Here is a 13946-nt window from a genome sequence, read left to right on the forward strand (position 1 = left end):
AGGTGAGGGTGGTGAGTGGTTGTGAGGTGAGGGTGGTGAGTGGTTGTGAGGGTGGTGAGTGGTTGTGAGGTGAGGGTGGTGAGTGGTTGTGAGGTGAGGGTGGTGAGTGGCTGTGAGGTGAGGGTGGTGAGTGGTTGTGAGGTGAGGGCGGTGAGTGGCGGTGAGGTGAGGGTGGTGAGTGGTTGTGAGGTGAGGGTGGTGAGTGGTTGTGAGGTGAGGGTGGTGAGTGGTTGTGAGGGTGGTGAGTGGTTGTGAGGTGAGGGTGGTGAGTGGTTGTGAGGTGAGGGCGGTGAGTGGCGGTGAGGTGAGGGTGGTGAGTGGTTGTGAGGTGAGGGCAGTGAGTGGCGGTGAGGTGAGGGTGGTGAGTGGTTGTGAGGTGAGGGTGGTGAGTGGTTGTGAGGTGAGGGTGGTGAGTGGTTGTGAGGTGAGGGTGGTGCGTGGTTGTGAGGTGAGGGTGGTGAGTGGTTGTGAGGTGAGGGTGGTGAGTGGCTGTGAGGTGAGGGTGGTGAGTGGTTGTGAGGTGAGGGTGGTGAGTGGTTGTGAGGTGAGGGTGGTGAGTGGTTGTGAGGGTGGTGAGTGGCTGTGAGGTGAGGGTGGTGAGTGGCTGTGAGGTGAGGGTGGTGAGTGGCTGTGAGGTGAGGGTGGTGAGTGGTTGTGAGGTGAGGGTGGTGAGTGGTTGTGAGGTGAGGGTGGTGAGTGGTTGTGAGGCGATGGTGGTGAGTGGTTGTGAGGTGAGAGTGGTGAGTGGCTGTGAGGTGAGGGTGGTGAGTGGCTGTGAGGTGAGGGTGGTGAGTGGTTGTGAGGTGAGGGTGGTGAGTGGTTGTGAGGCGATGGTGGTGAGTGGTTGTGAGGTGAGAGTGGTGAGTGGTTGTGAGGTGAGGGTGGTGAGTGGCTGTGAGGTGAGGGTGGTGAGTGGCTGTGAGGTGAGGGTGGTGAGTGGTTGTGAGGTGAGGGTGGTGAGTGGTTGTGAAGTGAGGGTTGTGAGTGGTTGTGAGGTGAGGGTGGTGAGTGGTTGTGAGGTGAGGGTGGCGAGTGGTTGTGAGGTGAGGGTGGTGAGTGGTTGTGAGGTGAGGGTGGTGAGTGGTTGTGAGGTGAGGGTGGTGAGTGGTTGTGAGGTGAGGGTGGTGAGTGGTTGTGAGGTGAGGGTGGTGAGTGGTTGTGAGGTGAGGGTGGTGAGTGGTTGTGAGGTGAGGGTGGTGAGTGGTTGTGAGGTGAGGGTGGTGAGTGGTTGTGAGGTGAGGGTGGTGAGTGGTTGTGAGGTGAGGGTGGTGAGTGGTTGTGAGGTGAGGGTGGTGAGTGACTGTGAGGTGAGGGTGGTGAGTGGCTGTGAGGTGAGGGTGGTGAGTGGTTGTGAGGTGAGGGTGGTGAGTGACTGTGAGGTGAGGGTGGTGAGTGGTTGTGAGGTGAGGGTGGTGAGTGGTTGTGAGGTGAGGGTGGTGAGTGGCAGTGAGGCGAGGGTGGTGAGTGGTTGTGAGGTGAGGATGGTGAGTGGTTGTGAGGTGAGGGTGGTGAGTGGTTGTGAGGTGATGGTGGTGAGTGCTTGTGAGGTGAGGGTGGTGAGTGGCAGTGAGGCGAGGGTGGTGAGTGGGTGTGAGGTGAGGGTGGTGAGTGGTTGTGAGGTGAGGGTGGTGAGTGGCTGTGAGGTGAGGGTGGTGAGTGGTTGTGAGGTGAGGGTGGTGAGTGGTTGTGAGGTGAGGGTGGTGCGTGGTTGTGAGGTGAGGGTGGTGAGTGGTTGTGAGGTGAGGGTGGTGAGTGGCTGTGAGGTGAGGGTGGTGAGTGGTTGTGAGGTGAGGGTGGTGAGTGGTTGTGAGGTGAGGGTGGTGAGTGGCAGTGAGGCGAGGGTGGTGAGTGGTTGTGAGGTGAGGATGGTGAGTGGTTGTGAGGTGAGGGTGGTGAGTGGTTGTGTGGTGATGGTGGTGAGTGGTTGTGAGGTGAGGGTGGTGAGTGGCTGTGAGGTGAGGGTGGTGAGTGGTTGTGAGGTGAGGGTGGTGAGTGGTTGTGAGGTGAGGGTGGTGAGTGGCTGTGAGGTTTAGGGTGGTGAGTGGTTGTGAGGTGAGGGTGGTGAGTGGTTGTGAGGTGAGGGTGGTGCGTGGTTGTGAGGTGAGGGTGGTGAGTGGTTGTGAGGTGAGGGTGGTGAGTGGCTGTGAGGTGAGGGTTGTGAGTGGTTGTGAGGTGAGGGTGGTGAGTGGTTGTGAGGTGAGGGCGGTGAGTGGCGGTGAGGTGAGGGTGGTGAGTGGTTGTGAGGTGAGGGTGGTGAGTGGTTGTGAGGTGAGGGTGGTGAGTGGTTGTGAGGTGAGGGTGGTGCGTGGTTGTGAGGTGAGGGTGGTGAGTGGTTGTGAGGTGAGGGTGGTGAGTGGTTGTGAGGTGAGGGTGGTGAGTGGTTGTGAGGTGAGGGTGGTGAGTGGTTGTGAGGTGAGGGTGGTGAGTGGTTGTGAGGGTGGTGAGTGGCTGTGAGGTGAGGGTGGTGAGTGGTTGTGAGGTGAGGGTGGTGAGTGGCTGTGAGGTGAGGGTGGTGAGTGGTTGTGAGGTGAGGGTGGTGAGTGGCTGTGAGGTGAGGGTTGGTGACTGCCGCACGGCTCGTTGAGAAACTGAACTCTCGTTAGCTCGTGGTCAATGCTGATGGGATGTGTGTGGGAAGAGAGGACCGGAGGGTGCTGTGTGCTTCTTGTTCATCTATTTTACGCTAATAGATAAACACTTTGATTTATTTGAACCTCAGTCTTTAGCCGTGAAGAGAGTCATTTAAAATTGGCGGTAAAAAAATAATGTTTCTTTCAAAATGATTTGTTTTTCACAATAGTCAACCTTAAAGAGTGTTTCGTCAGGAAAGGTCAACGGCCTGCCACGTTCTAGGGTTGCGGAAAGCCTTCCTTTTGAAGTCTTGTCACCAAATGTGAATGTCTTGCCTTACAATTGGCGACGATGGCAGCGATGACCAAAAAGACGACGACGACAACGATGATGATGATGACGACGGCGACCATTTTTGCAATCGAAATTCTCAACTATTCATAATAACAACAAGCCGTCCTCCGCTGGCCCACTCGCCAGCCTTGTCATGAACGCGCGAAAGAAATCGCCGATGAACTCCGCGCCACCCGTGGGAGTCGAGGGAAACCGGGGATAGACGTTCTTGCCGAGCGGGTCGCGTTAAGAGCTTGGCAGACCGGCGTGCTAAACATTAATGGAGTCGCATATTGAGCGGCTCAACGACAAAAATAAACTAAGCTTGCTTTTTTTGGCCCCTCGCTTCCACCTGCCCCTGGGCAATGACACTTCTTATTATTTATTTTTAATATGAAATAACGCATGCTTTACGAAATAAATAATTAAAAGCGGGTACGTACGCGAGCGTTTCCTCTCCCCCCCTCTCCCACCACCAACGAGAATCACAGCCCCCAGAGAAAAGAACGGCAATAAAGCGATGGCAGGCGATCGGGAAAGGCTGCGAAAAAGCGAGTTCAAGTCCTGGATGAGGAGGGCAAGGAATGGGGTGGCGGAGGGGTTGACCCGGCCACATAATCCTTCCTGGGTCGATAAAATTGTAACCAATTCGTGGGGAAGTCAACGGTTGTTGTCCTACGCAGAGGCCCGCAACCGCCCCTTCACTGCCGTAGGAACCGGACATCTGTGAAGAAGAGCTTCATAGCTCATCGGATTCCTCTCCTCCAGGAAAAACTAAAATCTATAGGATTCTGAACGTGCAATTCCCACCACTGGCTCCGCAGGGCTGTGAACGTGAGGCGAGCGCCTCCTCGATGCTCAGTTGGGCAGCAAATCACCGTGACCTACGACTTGATAATTGGGGCTTTTCTCGGCCACTTGAGGCTTCCACTTTGGAACACAAGGAAGGGGTCGACGGTTCACACCCTGGGTTGGGGTTGAAACTTCACCTGATGTCCCAGCACTTTGGCCATCAAGGTGTCAGCTAGAAAAGCTCTTGGTGACCTGAGATTCCGACCTCCGTTGGCTCATGAGGTCGTTCAATTCATAAGTCTGCTTTAAAATAAAACATTTGAGAGGCTGTCATGTCATTCATTGACTCAATTAAGCATTCGTTCCCTCATATACTGATTCCAACATTAATTCACTCACCCATTCATTGATTCATGAATGAATACATTTTTAAGCGTTCTCTCATGTAGTCGTTCACTCAATCTTTGACTCAATCACACGTTAATTTCCTCATAACTTTATTAATTACTTCACCCATTCATGCAAAACATCGCTCGTTGATATATTCCTTCCCTTGTACAGTCAGGTAGTCAGTCGTTCATTCATTGATTCACGCGTTAACTCAATCACTTAATCATTCACAACCTAACTTTTTGTACAGCGTCTTGAGACTGCGTTTACAATTCTACTTTACATGGCGTCGAAATGATATCGCATCCCAAGGCGCTGCAGTCAGACACTGCTTAAATTCAAATTGCATTGCATATGCAAGGCCCAATAAAAATCTGTGCACAACCTCGGAACTCAAATTTTGCAGAAAGTGTTCGGGCAGAACTAATTGGATGTACGTTTTTTTCACTTTCAAAAGCTCAATTTCGCTGTAAACAAGGCCTCCTTGTGCGGCAGTCCGACACTAACATGATTTGCATTCACAATACACAACTAATAACTGCAAGTGGAGAAGCGGAGGAGCAGTAGATCAATGCGATGACAGTGAGTGGGCATGCGAGTGGGTGGGTAGGTGGGTGGATGAGTGGGTGGATGAGTTGGTAGGTGAGTGGGTGGGTGGGTGAGTGGGTGGGTGAATGAGTGAGTGGGTGGGTGGGTGGGTGAATGAGTGAGTGGGTGGTTGGGTGGGTGAGTGGGTGAGTGGGTGAGTGGTTTGGGTGGGTGGGTGAGTGGGTGAGTGGTTGGGTGGGTGAGTGGGTGGATGAGTTGGTAGGTGAGTGGGTGGGTGGGTGAGTGGGTGGGTGGGTGGGTGAGTGGGTGAGTGGTTGGGTGGTTGGGTGGGTAGATGACTGGACCCCTGTGAAAAAGAGCTTCATAGCTCATCGGATTCCTCCTCCAGTCTAAATCACGATCCCGATTTCATTTATTTCGAACTGCTTTTTGCGTTCAGTGTTTATTGTTTGTTTTAAATGTCCTTCCCCTCCCGCACCTCCGATTAGCACGGCTGGCTACGTACGGCGTGAAAGAAGTTCAACCTACGTACATACATACACGAGCGGGGAAAGTCAGCGAGCAGGGTGAACACACGAGCCGCGCTCAAGCGAGCAGACGCACGGAGCAAACGAGCGCGGGAGGGGGGGAGCGGGGGGGGGGAGCGAGGGGGGGGGAGCGAGGGGAGGGGAGCGAGGGGGGGGAGCGAGGGGGGGGAGCGTGGGGGGGGAGGGGGGGGAGCGAGGGGGGGGGGCGGGGGGGGTAGCGAGGGGGGGGGCAGGGGGCGCGAGGGGGGGGCGGGGGGGGAGCGGGGGGGGAGCGAGGGGGGGGGGGGAGCGGGGAAGGGGGAGCGGGGGGGAGCGGGGGGGAGCGAGGGGGGGGGCGGGGGGGAGCGGGTAAGGGGGAGTGGGGAAGGGGGGGAGCCGGGTGGGGGCGGGGAACGTTCGCAAGCAGGCGCGTGCGTCCTCACCCAGGATGGCGACGACCTCCTCGTCCTGCACCACCTCGAGGGAGCCCGAGACGACGAAGCACAGCGCGTCGACGCTCTCGCCTCCGTGGTAGATGAGGTCGCCCGGGGCCGAGTGCACCGTCTGGAACTCGACGGCCAGGGCGCGCAGGCAGCCGTCGCTCGCCAGCCGGAACGCCGGGTGCTCGTTAAACACCAAGCGGTTGAGGTGCACACAGATATCGGCGCGCATGTCCTTGGGACAGATCTGTAGCACCTGCCGTTAAAGGAGAGAAGAGCGGCAGGAAACAGCGCAGGTTATTTTTTGTAAGACCCCCCTCCCTCCTCCTCCAGGCCCCCTCCCCGCATCCACCCAACCCCAGAGGTCGCAAACGGGTTTTGATTCCTTACCCGTACCTGTACCCGGCCGCACCAGGGTCGAAAACGGGTACCCAATACCCGTACCCTACCCGATACCCGGCTAGCCATACCCGGCCGGGTGTCGGGTAGGGTACGGGTACCCGATTGCGACCTCTGGGATGAAGCCATGTTGCAGGCGCAGGTGGGTTGATTCTAGGAACTTGAATTGTGAGAAGAGGCAAGACGTTGGGAAATGAGTGACAAACGGTGACTCACCAGTGACTCACGGTCTACCCGTACCCGTACCCGGCCGCACCAGGGTCGCAAACGGGTACCCGTACCCGGCCGGGCATGGGTAGCCAGGTATCGGGTAGGGTACGGGTATCGGGTACCCAATTGCGACCTCTGCCCAACCCCCTCGTGAAAATCATCCACGGCCAAAGATGTCCGGATAGCCAGAGCTTGGCGGGAGCTTCAAAAGGCAACGATGCACTTGAACAATCGTTGCCAGAAACTGTTGCTGCTGCTGGCAACAGGTGGTTGGGGGGGAAAAGAAAAGTGCAGCGTAGTCGCAACAATATCCGAACAAATCGGATGATCGACGCTCGCTCCGTAAACGGTAACTGCGATGGCAACGTCCAATCGGATCACGGAAAGTGGTCACGTAACTAACCGAAGTCGTCGTGCACTCTGCAGGGCAATCAATGTCAATCGCACGCACTTTGCCAACAAGCTCCGTTGTCATTGGCTGGACAGGACTGCGACTCCGTATGCGGATCCCGTCCGAATTGTCCACGGTTGTTCGTAGTAATTGCGCCCTTCACAGACGATTGCGGGCAATGATTGCGCTCACAATCGCACTCGGATTCCGTGGCCTTAAGGCCCAATTCACGTCGATGGAACATTGATGGTTTGAATATGAATTGCACTAATATTATCTGTGCTGGCATCAATGTGTATTCACGCTCATCACCGCGACACAAAAATATAAATATATATATACACAGTGGTGTGATAATAAATTAGATGTCTCTTCATCAGAGTACAGATGAAGGAGAATAAGGGCCATTACCAATAACATGATGTTTTTTTCTTTCTACAACATTATTTAAGTAAATACCGAACCCTTGAATAATTCCGTAACATGTGCGTGTGATTTCGGTTGTTAAAAATCGTTCGTGAAATGGGGAATGACAACTCGTACTCGTGAACGATACATATATATATATTTCGCCACTAGATTAGCAGACGTGTCACACGATCAATGCTGGCGTCGACCTTGCACAACTGCAAATCAGCAGAGCGGTGGCCACGTTCGCTTTTTACTTTTACATCCGCAGAAAGTGCGGTGAGACAAACGAACAAGTATAAGCCGTAAAAACAAAGTTTTTCACTATAAATCCTTTATATGCGTGGCGGCTAAAGTCCTCTCGTCCTCTGGCTTGAGATGGCTGCCACCTATGGGTCAGATGATTGTATGGCAGCATTAAGCAATTGGTAATTAAATATAATATTTTTGTCCTAAAAAGTGTAAAATTTTGGAAAAAAATTTTCACGAACATTAATTGTCACGCACAACGAGTCTGTGTAAAAAATGTCAGCTCGATTGGATCACGGGAAGTGGGTTAAAAAACTACCGAAAGATTTGCATGGTCCTAAGCAAGCAAGCAAGCAAGTGAACTTAATATAAAGGATTTAAAAATGCGTCGAATTACAAAGCTGCAACTCGGTCACACGTTCGCCCGAATCCCAGCAACAGAATCAGAAACATGGGCTGCTTTCAAAAAGTTTTTTTAACACTTCTGAGAATTTTCAACAACGCCACGAGAAATGTGGCTCCGGGCTCTGGAGACCACCTGGAGAAGATTCCAGGCACGCATTGACAATGGTGTCGTACAAATGGGAGACTCTTTGACTTTTTGAAGCTCTTAACCTACATTTGCCCCCATGTTATTACAGTGTATTATCCGTTATTTTTCCCATTAAAAACGATAGTCCCATGCAAGTGTTAATACTTTTTTGGAGCACCCTGTATTTATTCATACCGGAGGAATCCGAAGCGCTACAGAGCTTCTGCGTTCGGGGCAGAGGTCGCAACCGGGTACCCGATACCCGTACCCTACCCGATACCTGGCTACCAGTACCCGGCCGGGTGCGGGAACCCGTTTGCGACCCTGGTGCGGCCAGGTATGGGTACGGGTCGGCCGTGAGTCACTGGTGAGTAACCGTTTGTCACTCATTTCGGGTAGGGTACGGGTACGGGTAGGGAACGGGTACCCATTTGCGACCCTGGTGCGGCCGGGTACGGGTACGGGTAAGGAATCAAAACCCGTTTGCGACCTCTGGTTCGGGGCGACAACGTGAGCACGAATGACGGCGTCCCAGTGAACCCGTCAACCGACTCCAAAGGGCCTCCCACCCCCAACTGCGTGGACGCGCGGCCACCTCAATCTGCACGTCGGGCGCCTCGTCTGAGGCCAAACGCTGCTGCGGTTGATGCGGTGCGGTCTATAACACTGGTCAACACTTTTTTCTGGCAAAAGGTATTCCAACGGTTTTAAGGTCATTTTGGGGTGCTAATTCCAAATCTGGCATCAGTTTTTGTCTATCACATCAGGTTTTTGAGATAGCAAATATTGCATTTTCAATAAAAACTGCAGAAGAAAAGTATTAAATAAATGTGGATATCTACATAAATTGATATTATAAACACACTATGCTAAAAATACAGCACCATATTTTAACATTAAAGCAGTCACTGACTCGCAACAACTTGCAATCATAAGTGACAGAGTTAATTTCGGGTAAAATCAATGAAAATGGGGTATGCCGATAGCATAAAAATGAGATGTGATAGAGCAAATCTGAGACCAGATTTGGAATCAGGACCCTGAAATTAGTCCAAAACAGCTGCAAAAGTCCAGGCCAGAAAAAAATGCTTTTTTTTGTTGACCAGTGTATTTAATGCATGGCATCAGCTACGCACCATGGAGCTGCGAAATTCCAACCGGGGTGACACGAGCCTCTTTTGAAGCTGCAAGGTTGCTTCTCTAAGCATGCCTGGCCTGGGGTTAGCACGACGACGCTGTAGCTGCCTCGGCCATTAATTATGCATGCAATTCCGGAGGCGTTTATGGTAAATAATAAATGAATACTGCTACTGTTGGGCCCACGTACTTCAATCAAATACCGGGTTAGTGGTGGTTTTTAATTTCTTTTTATCTCATGTTGGTCGTATATCGCGGGAGTGTTTGCACAACGCCCAGATTAATTTCCGAGCCGTTTCATTTGTTCAGGACGGCACAACAAGCCGATGGGAAGATGTGCAGAGAAGTGCATTCATTCAAATAAGGAAACTGTCCAGATGATCCAACACGCGCGACCAGCATTAATCTTGAAGGCAATTAAAGCAATCTATAAACACAATTAAAAATGTCCATTCGAGCGTGACATGTAAAAACATTTTTTTATCTCGAATAGTTTGTGATGTGTTTTCTTTTTTACTGAAAAACTTAAGTGAATTTGATTTTTCTTAAACCATCTCCACTTTTATGTTCCATATTTAAAAGTATATCTCCGTCGACAATTGTCTACACAAACAATCCACTCCTGGATGAGGTCACTGCCCACGCCGTGCGGGCTGTAAGGTTTTTTTTTTACCATACTTCACCACGCTGGTCAACGTGGGTTAGGGGAACACAGAGAGCATCGGCGCAGGAACACAGAAGTACAGTACAACGATTTATTTTTCTGCACTGTCCCCTGCTGACAAGATAGCCGCCGCAGGAGTCTAGAGCACCTGTTTCATGCGCGGTGTTCACCCATTAAAGTATTATCCAGGCCCAGCCCTGCTAGGCTTCCAATATCTGAAGAGATGGGGCGCATTCTGGAGTGATTTGGTCATGGCGTAAGTTGCTCGATTAACTAGGACCATTCATCCTTGTTCTCTTGATAGATCAAAGCTCAAGTGGTTATCACGGCCAGTGCCGATGATTCCTGAGCCTGCGATTTTCTGTACTGCTGAATGCGGCTCTCTTCAAACGTAGACACTCAAACATCAAGGGCGGTTCAGGGCTAACACACGCATTTGACCCCACGAGCTCAAGGATGACGTTGTCAGACAAGATGACGCATCTTGGTCATGAAGGGCAAGCTCAACAAAATCAAATAAATAGGGTGTTATATAAGAGATAGATAAATATATAACCGTGGTCATCTGGTCCTTTTGAGCATGCTCATTAATTCACCCCGGGCCAATGCCTTATTTAAATCGGAAAGAGATTTTTGTTTTATTGCTTGTCAAAAATGATTGCCCGAAAGTCCTGTCCATTTGAAGGTTTCATCTAAGGTGTCCATAAATATTTTAGATGCTCTGGGAAATAATCACAGCCAACATTTCTATATCTCTGTTCGGCCATCAATGGAATAATTCACAGATGCTGCGAATACTATAAAAAAAACATAAATTCCATCCATTTTTAATCCACCAATGGGATGAAGGAAGGCCTCTGCATGTCATATCAGGGGGGGGGGGGGGGGGGTTTGACCGTACTTCACCGCACTGGTCAGTGCAGGCTGGTGAAGAGGACAATAACAGGACCCGTGATGGTATCACTCTCCAACGATGTTAGCCGTGGCCTGTTAACAAACTCGTGAAACTGGGTTCGTAGCACAGCGCCGCGCTTACCGCTGCGCTGTTTTTGTGTAAACATGTTTTTAGTTCCCACCGCGTGACAACTTGCACAACTTTAATCGTTGCATCAAAGCAAATCACCGATAAATCTGAGACATTAAAAGGGCAAAATAATTCGTGCCTGTCCAAGCTCAGCATTTCGGAATGCTCGGAGAGAGATGACAAAAAGAATGACACAACATTACAAAGTCATTTTGTTTTGACTCGCGGTGAGAAAATTACCAACGATAGCAAAATACAAAAAAAAAATTGTGCAAACTCACATAGAGGAAACTCTGAAAATGCTTTTCGACGAACCGGTGGAACTGCGTAGTGTTGAGGGGTAATTTTTTGTTGCAAAGCCCACGCACGCCCGCGCATAATGGATAGAGGAACAAAGCCCATTAAGATATCTCCGGCTGACACGACACAGTCACAGCCTCCACATCCCGGTTGTGCACCTCTCAGATGCGCACTTAACAGTTCACAATTAATGTGCGACTGGCGCTAATAAGTGCGCGAGGAAATGTGCGTAAACGTGGACTCGGAGCCGCCTGCATTATGAATAACTTTGCAGTTTTATCGCGAAATTCGAATGTGAAGGCGTTCACTTCTGGGAACAATTAGTGGTGGATTCGGGGCTGTTATTGATCGCTTGCGGGAGAGAAGCTTCTACCCTTCAGTCCCAGCAACAACAAAAAACGCCTGCCATTACAATGCAGCGCACCTCCAATGACCAATTTATTTCCGTGCGATTTCGCATGCGACGCACCTTTGCGAGAGCGCGAGACTGACGATAAATAATAAAGTGCGTGAGGCGCCTGTGTTTGTCGAATGGACCAAGAGTCTGCCCAGACAGAGGAGGGGAGGGGGTGAAGGGGTAATATTCCCTGGGCCTCACAGACACAAAAATTACCCCCCCCCCCCCGCAGCGATAATGCGTGACGGTGGAATCACGGGGGCCCTCCCTACGTGGCATGCTCCCCCCCCCCCCCCCGCGTGCCTGCGAGCACCTCTTGGCAGCCCTGCTCATACGATGTCTTGTCCGTCCGTCCGTCCGTGAGCCAGACATCCGGCACAACTTAACATGTTGTCATGAAAAATTAAAATAAATCAAAACAATCGCTTCGAAAGCCACCACATAGACCGCTGTCACCAATGCAGGGATTTGTGCCGTTTCACAGGCAGATTAGCAATGAAATACTTGTTCAAATAATTATATTGCTAACAAAAAATGTATCATCGTTAGCCAAGATCTATCCACTGCTAGATGACCTCCCCAAGCCATCGCCATCTGGCACGGTCCCGCAATGCCTAAATAAGTTCATCCAGCTCCCAAAACACACAACCTGAATTCATAGCTACATCTCTCCACTGTGGACATCCCTATTGGGCATGTCCACTCCATCAGTCTCATCCACTTTGTCGTCATGCCTCTGTGCGAATGCGCCCCGCTCAAGGCCCATTTACTTTTCGGAACATTCAATGCGATGTCTTTAACGTGCGCACGTACTCTGACCAGCGCGTTCCTCTCTCCACCTCTCGGAATTCTTCCATGGCGCGCGCCTCGGTCACGCCGCCCTGCGCAAGTTTCACATTCTGTCCAACCCGTGAGTCAATCTCAGCGCGTGCGGTTGCAGGTAATGCGCACACCGATGGATATCTCCCTCTTCCGAAGGCTGGCCGTCTCTCAGCGTTTCACTCTTGACGGTCAGTTTTACAAAACCGCTCCAACCTTGCACCTTGAGTCCTGCCCCGTTTAGCTCATCACGTTGATCCCGGCCACGCCTTCACCAATCGCCCAAGGCCACGCGTTACCCGGCCGTGTTGTTTAGAAAGGCGACTGTGTCACGCCGCGCGCCGGTGTGAGTGGCGTTCACGAGCGCGGGATTGGGTGCCGCACCGCGTGCATCGCACGGCCCGCACGACTTAACTCGGCCGAGCACCATGCACCCGCGCGTGTGTTCCCTCTGCGCCATCGGCCGACGAGAAAACGAGAGAGGAGGCTTCCTTAATGGGACTGGATTGCTACCTAAGCCGTTGAGTGGCGAAGCGTGGCTTTAACCCTCAGCAATTATTTACAGGACTATTTTTAGCTTAAACTCATTGCTGGCCAACTCAGCAAGTGCACCAGAAATAGAGGTAAAGGCTACGTATAAAAATTTCATACCTCGCTGATGCTATATTTAAGCATTCCCCTAATGGACTCACCTTGTTTTGCAGGTCACCAACTCGAAAAGGGCTTCCAAACTGAGGCTTTCTCCCAAACAGTTGTGCACGTGCGTGCATCTAACAAGTGCGGCGCAGTGGACTATGAAGAGTGATGACACAACGGAGAACGCACCGCGCCACGAAACTGGTGGTGGAAGTTCAATTCCCAGTCACGGCTCAGACCCTTGCTGAGCAACATCTTTGCCGGTCCTGAGCCTCCCTTCACCAACCGGCATTGACCAATGTGGGTAGAGGACGGTAAAATGACAACCATCATGACTGACAAGGTATGGGGAGGCATTGATCCAACCGTTCATTGATAATGCACTGCAAATTATTTCGTATTATAAATTCTATGCAAAAGTAGTCAAATGCTTCCATGTATTTGAGAGAAAGACTGCGTGCTTTAAAATCAAGGACATGGAGAGATGTTGTTTTTTTTTTTCACAATCACTGTGACGTAAAAAAATATCAACACGCAAACAATCAAACAAACAAACGCAACTTTTACTCACAATTAAAAAAACAATAATACACACCATCGCAAACATTCACATCTGGTCCAACGGGGCTTTATCGTCAATCACTGTCGCTCCCTGGCTTGCACCTGTTTGCGACAGGGAAGCAGAACGGTTTTTTTCTCTCCCTCCACGCTAAATTAATTCGCCCGGCTTCTCTTCGCCTCTTGATGTACGCGGCGGTGCCAGGCCCGGCCGAGTCGAGCGTCCCGAGGGATTTCGAGAGGGGGGTGACGCGCTGAGTTACCGTGCCCCTCGCACCGCCAGATCGCGTCACGCAGACGACGCACGTCGCGTCACGAGTCACAGACTCACGGGGTCACGGGTCACAGACTCACGGGCTCACGGGTCACAGACTCACGGGTTCACGGGTCACGGGCTCACGGGTTCACGGGTCACAGACTCACGGGTCACAGGTCACAGACTCACGGGGTCACGAGTCACAGACTCACGGGTTTCAGGTTCACGGGTTCACGGGTCACAGACTCACGGGCTCACGGGTCACGGGCTCACGGCTTATAAGTCACGGGTTCACGAGTGAGTCACATGCTCGCAGGCACGTTTCTGGCTTAATTCCGCCCATCCCAGCCTTCAGATCGAGCACAATCAGGCAAAGGTGCATCTC

General features: G+C 51.7%; 1 protein-coding gene across 3 annotated transcripts in view; it reads right to left on the reverse strand.

Annotated features, from left to right (window-relative positions):
- LOC133342361 (potassium voltage-gated channel subfamily H member 1-like) overlaps positions 1-13946 on the reverse strand; it is a 149484-nt gene that overhangs the window by 35478 nt on the left and 100060 nt on the right. For 2 of the 3 annotated variants that reach the window (XM_061551470.1, XM_061551472.1), the window contains exon 9: positions 5585-5837. In XM_061551470.1, coding sequence (XP_061407454.1) covers positions 5585-5837 — 253 coding nt within the window. The remainder of the gene's footprint in view (positions 1-5584; positions 5838-13946) is intronic. The other variant, XM_061551471.1, reaches the window with a different exon arrangement.

Source organism: Lethenteron reissneri, chromosome 14, assembly GCF_015708825.2.
Source record: "Lethenteron reissneri isolate LAM-NWPU_2019-01 chromosome 14, ASM1570882v1, whole genome shotgun sequence".
NCBI lineage: Eukaryota > Metazoa > Chordata > Hyperoartia > Petromyzontiformes > Petromyzontidae > Lethenteron > Lethenteron reissneri.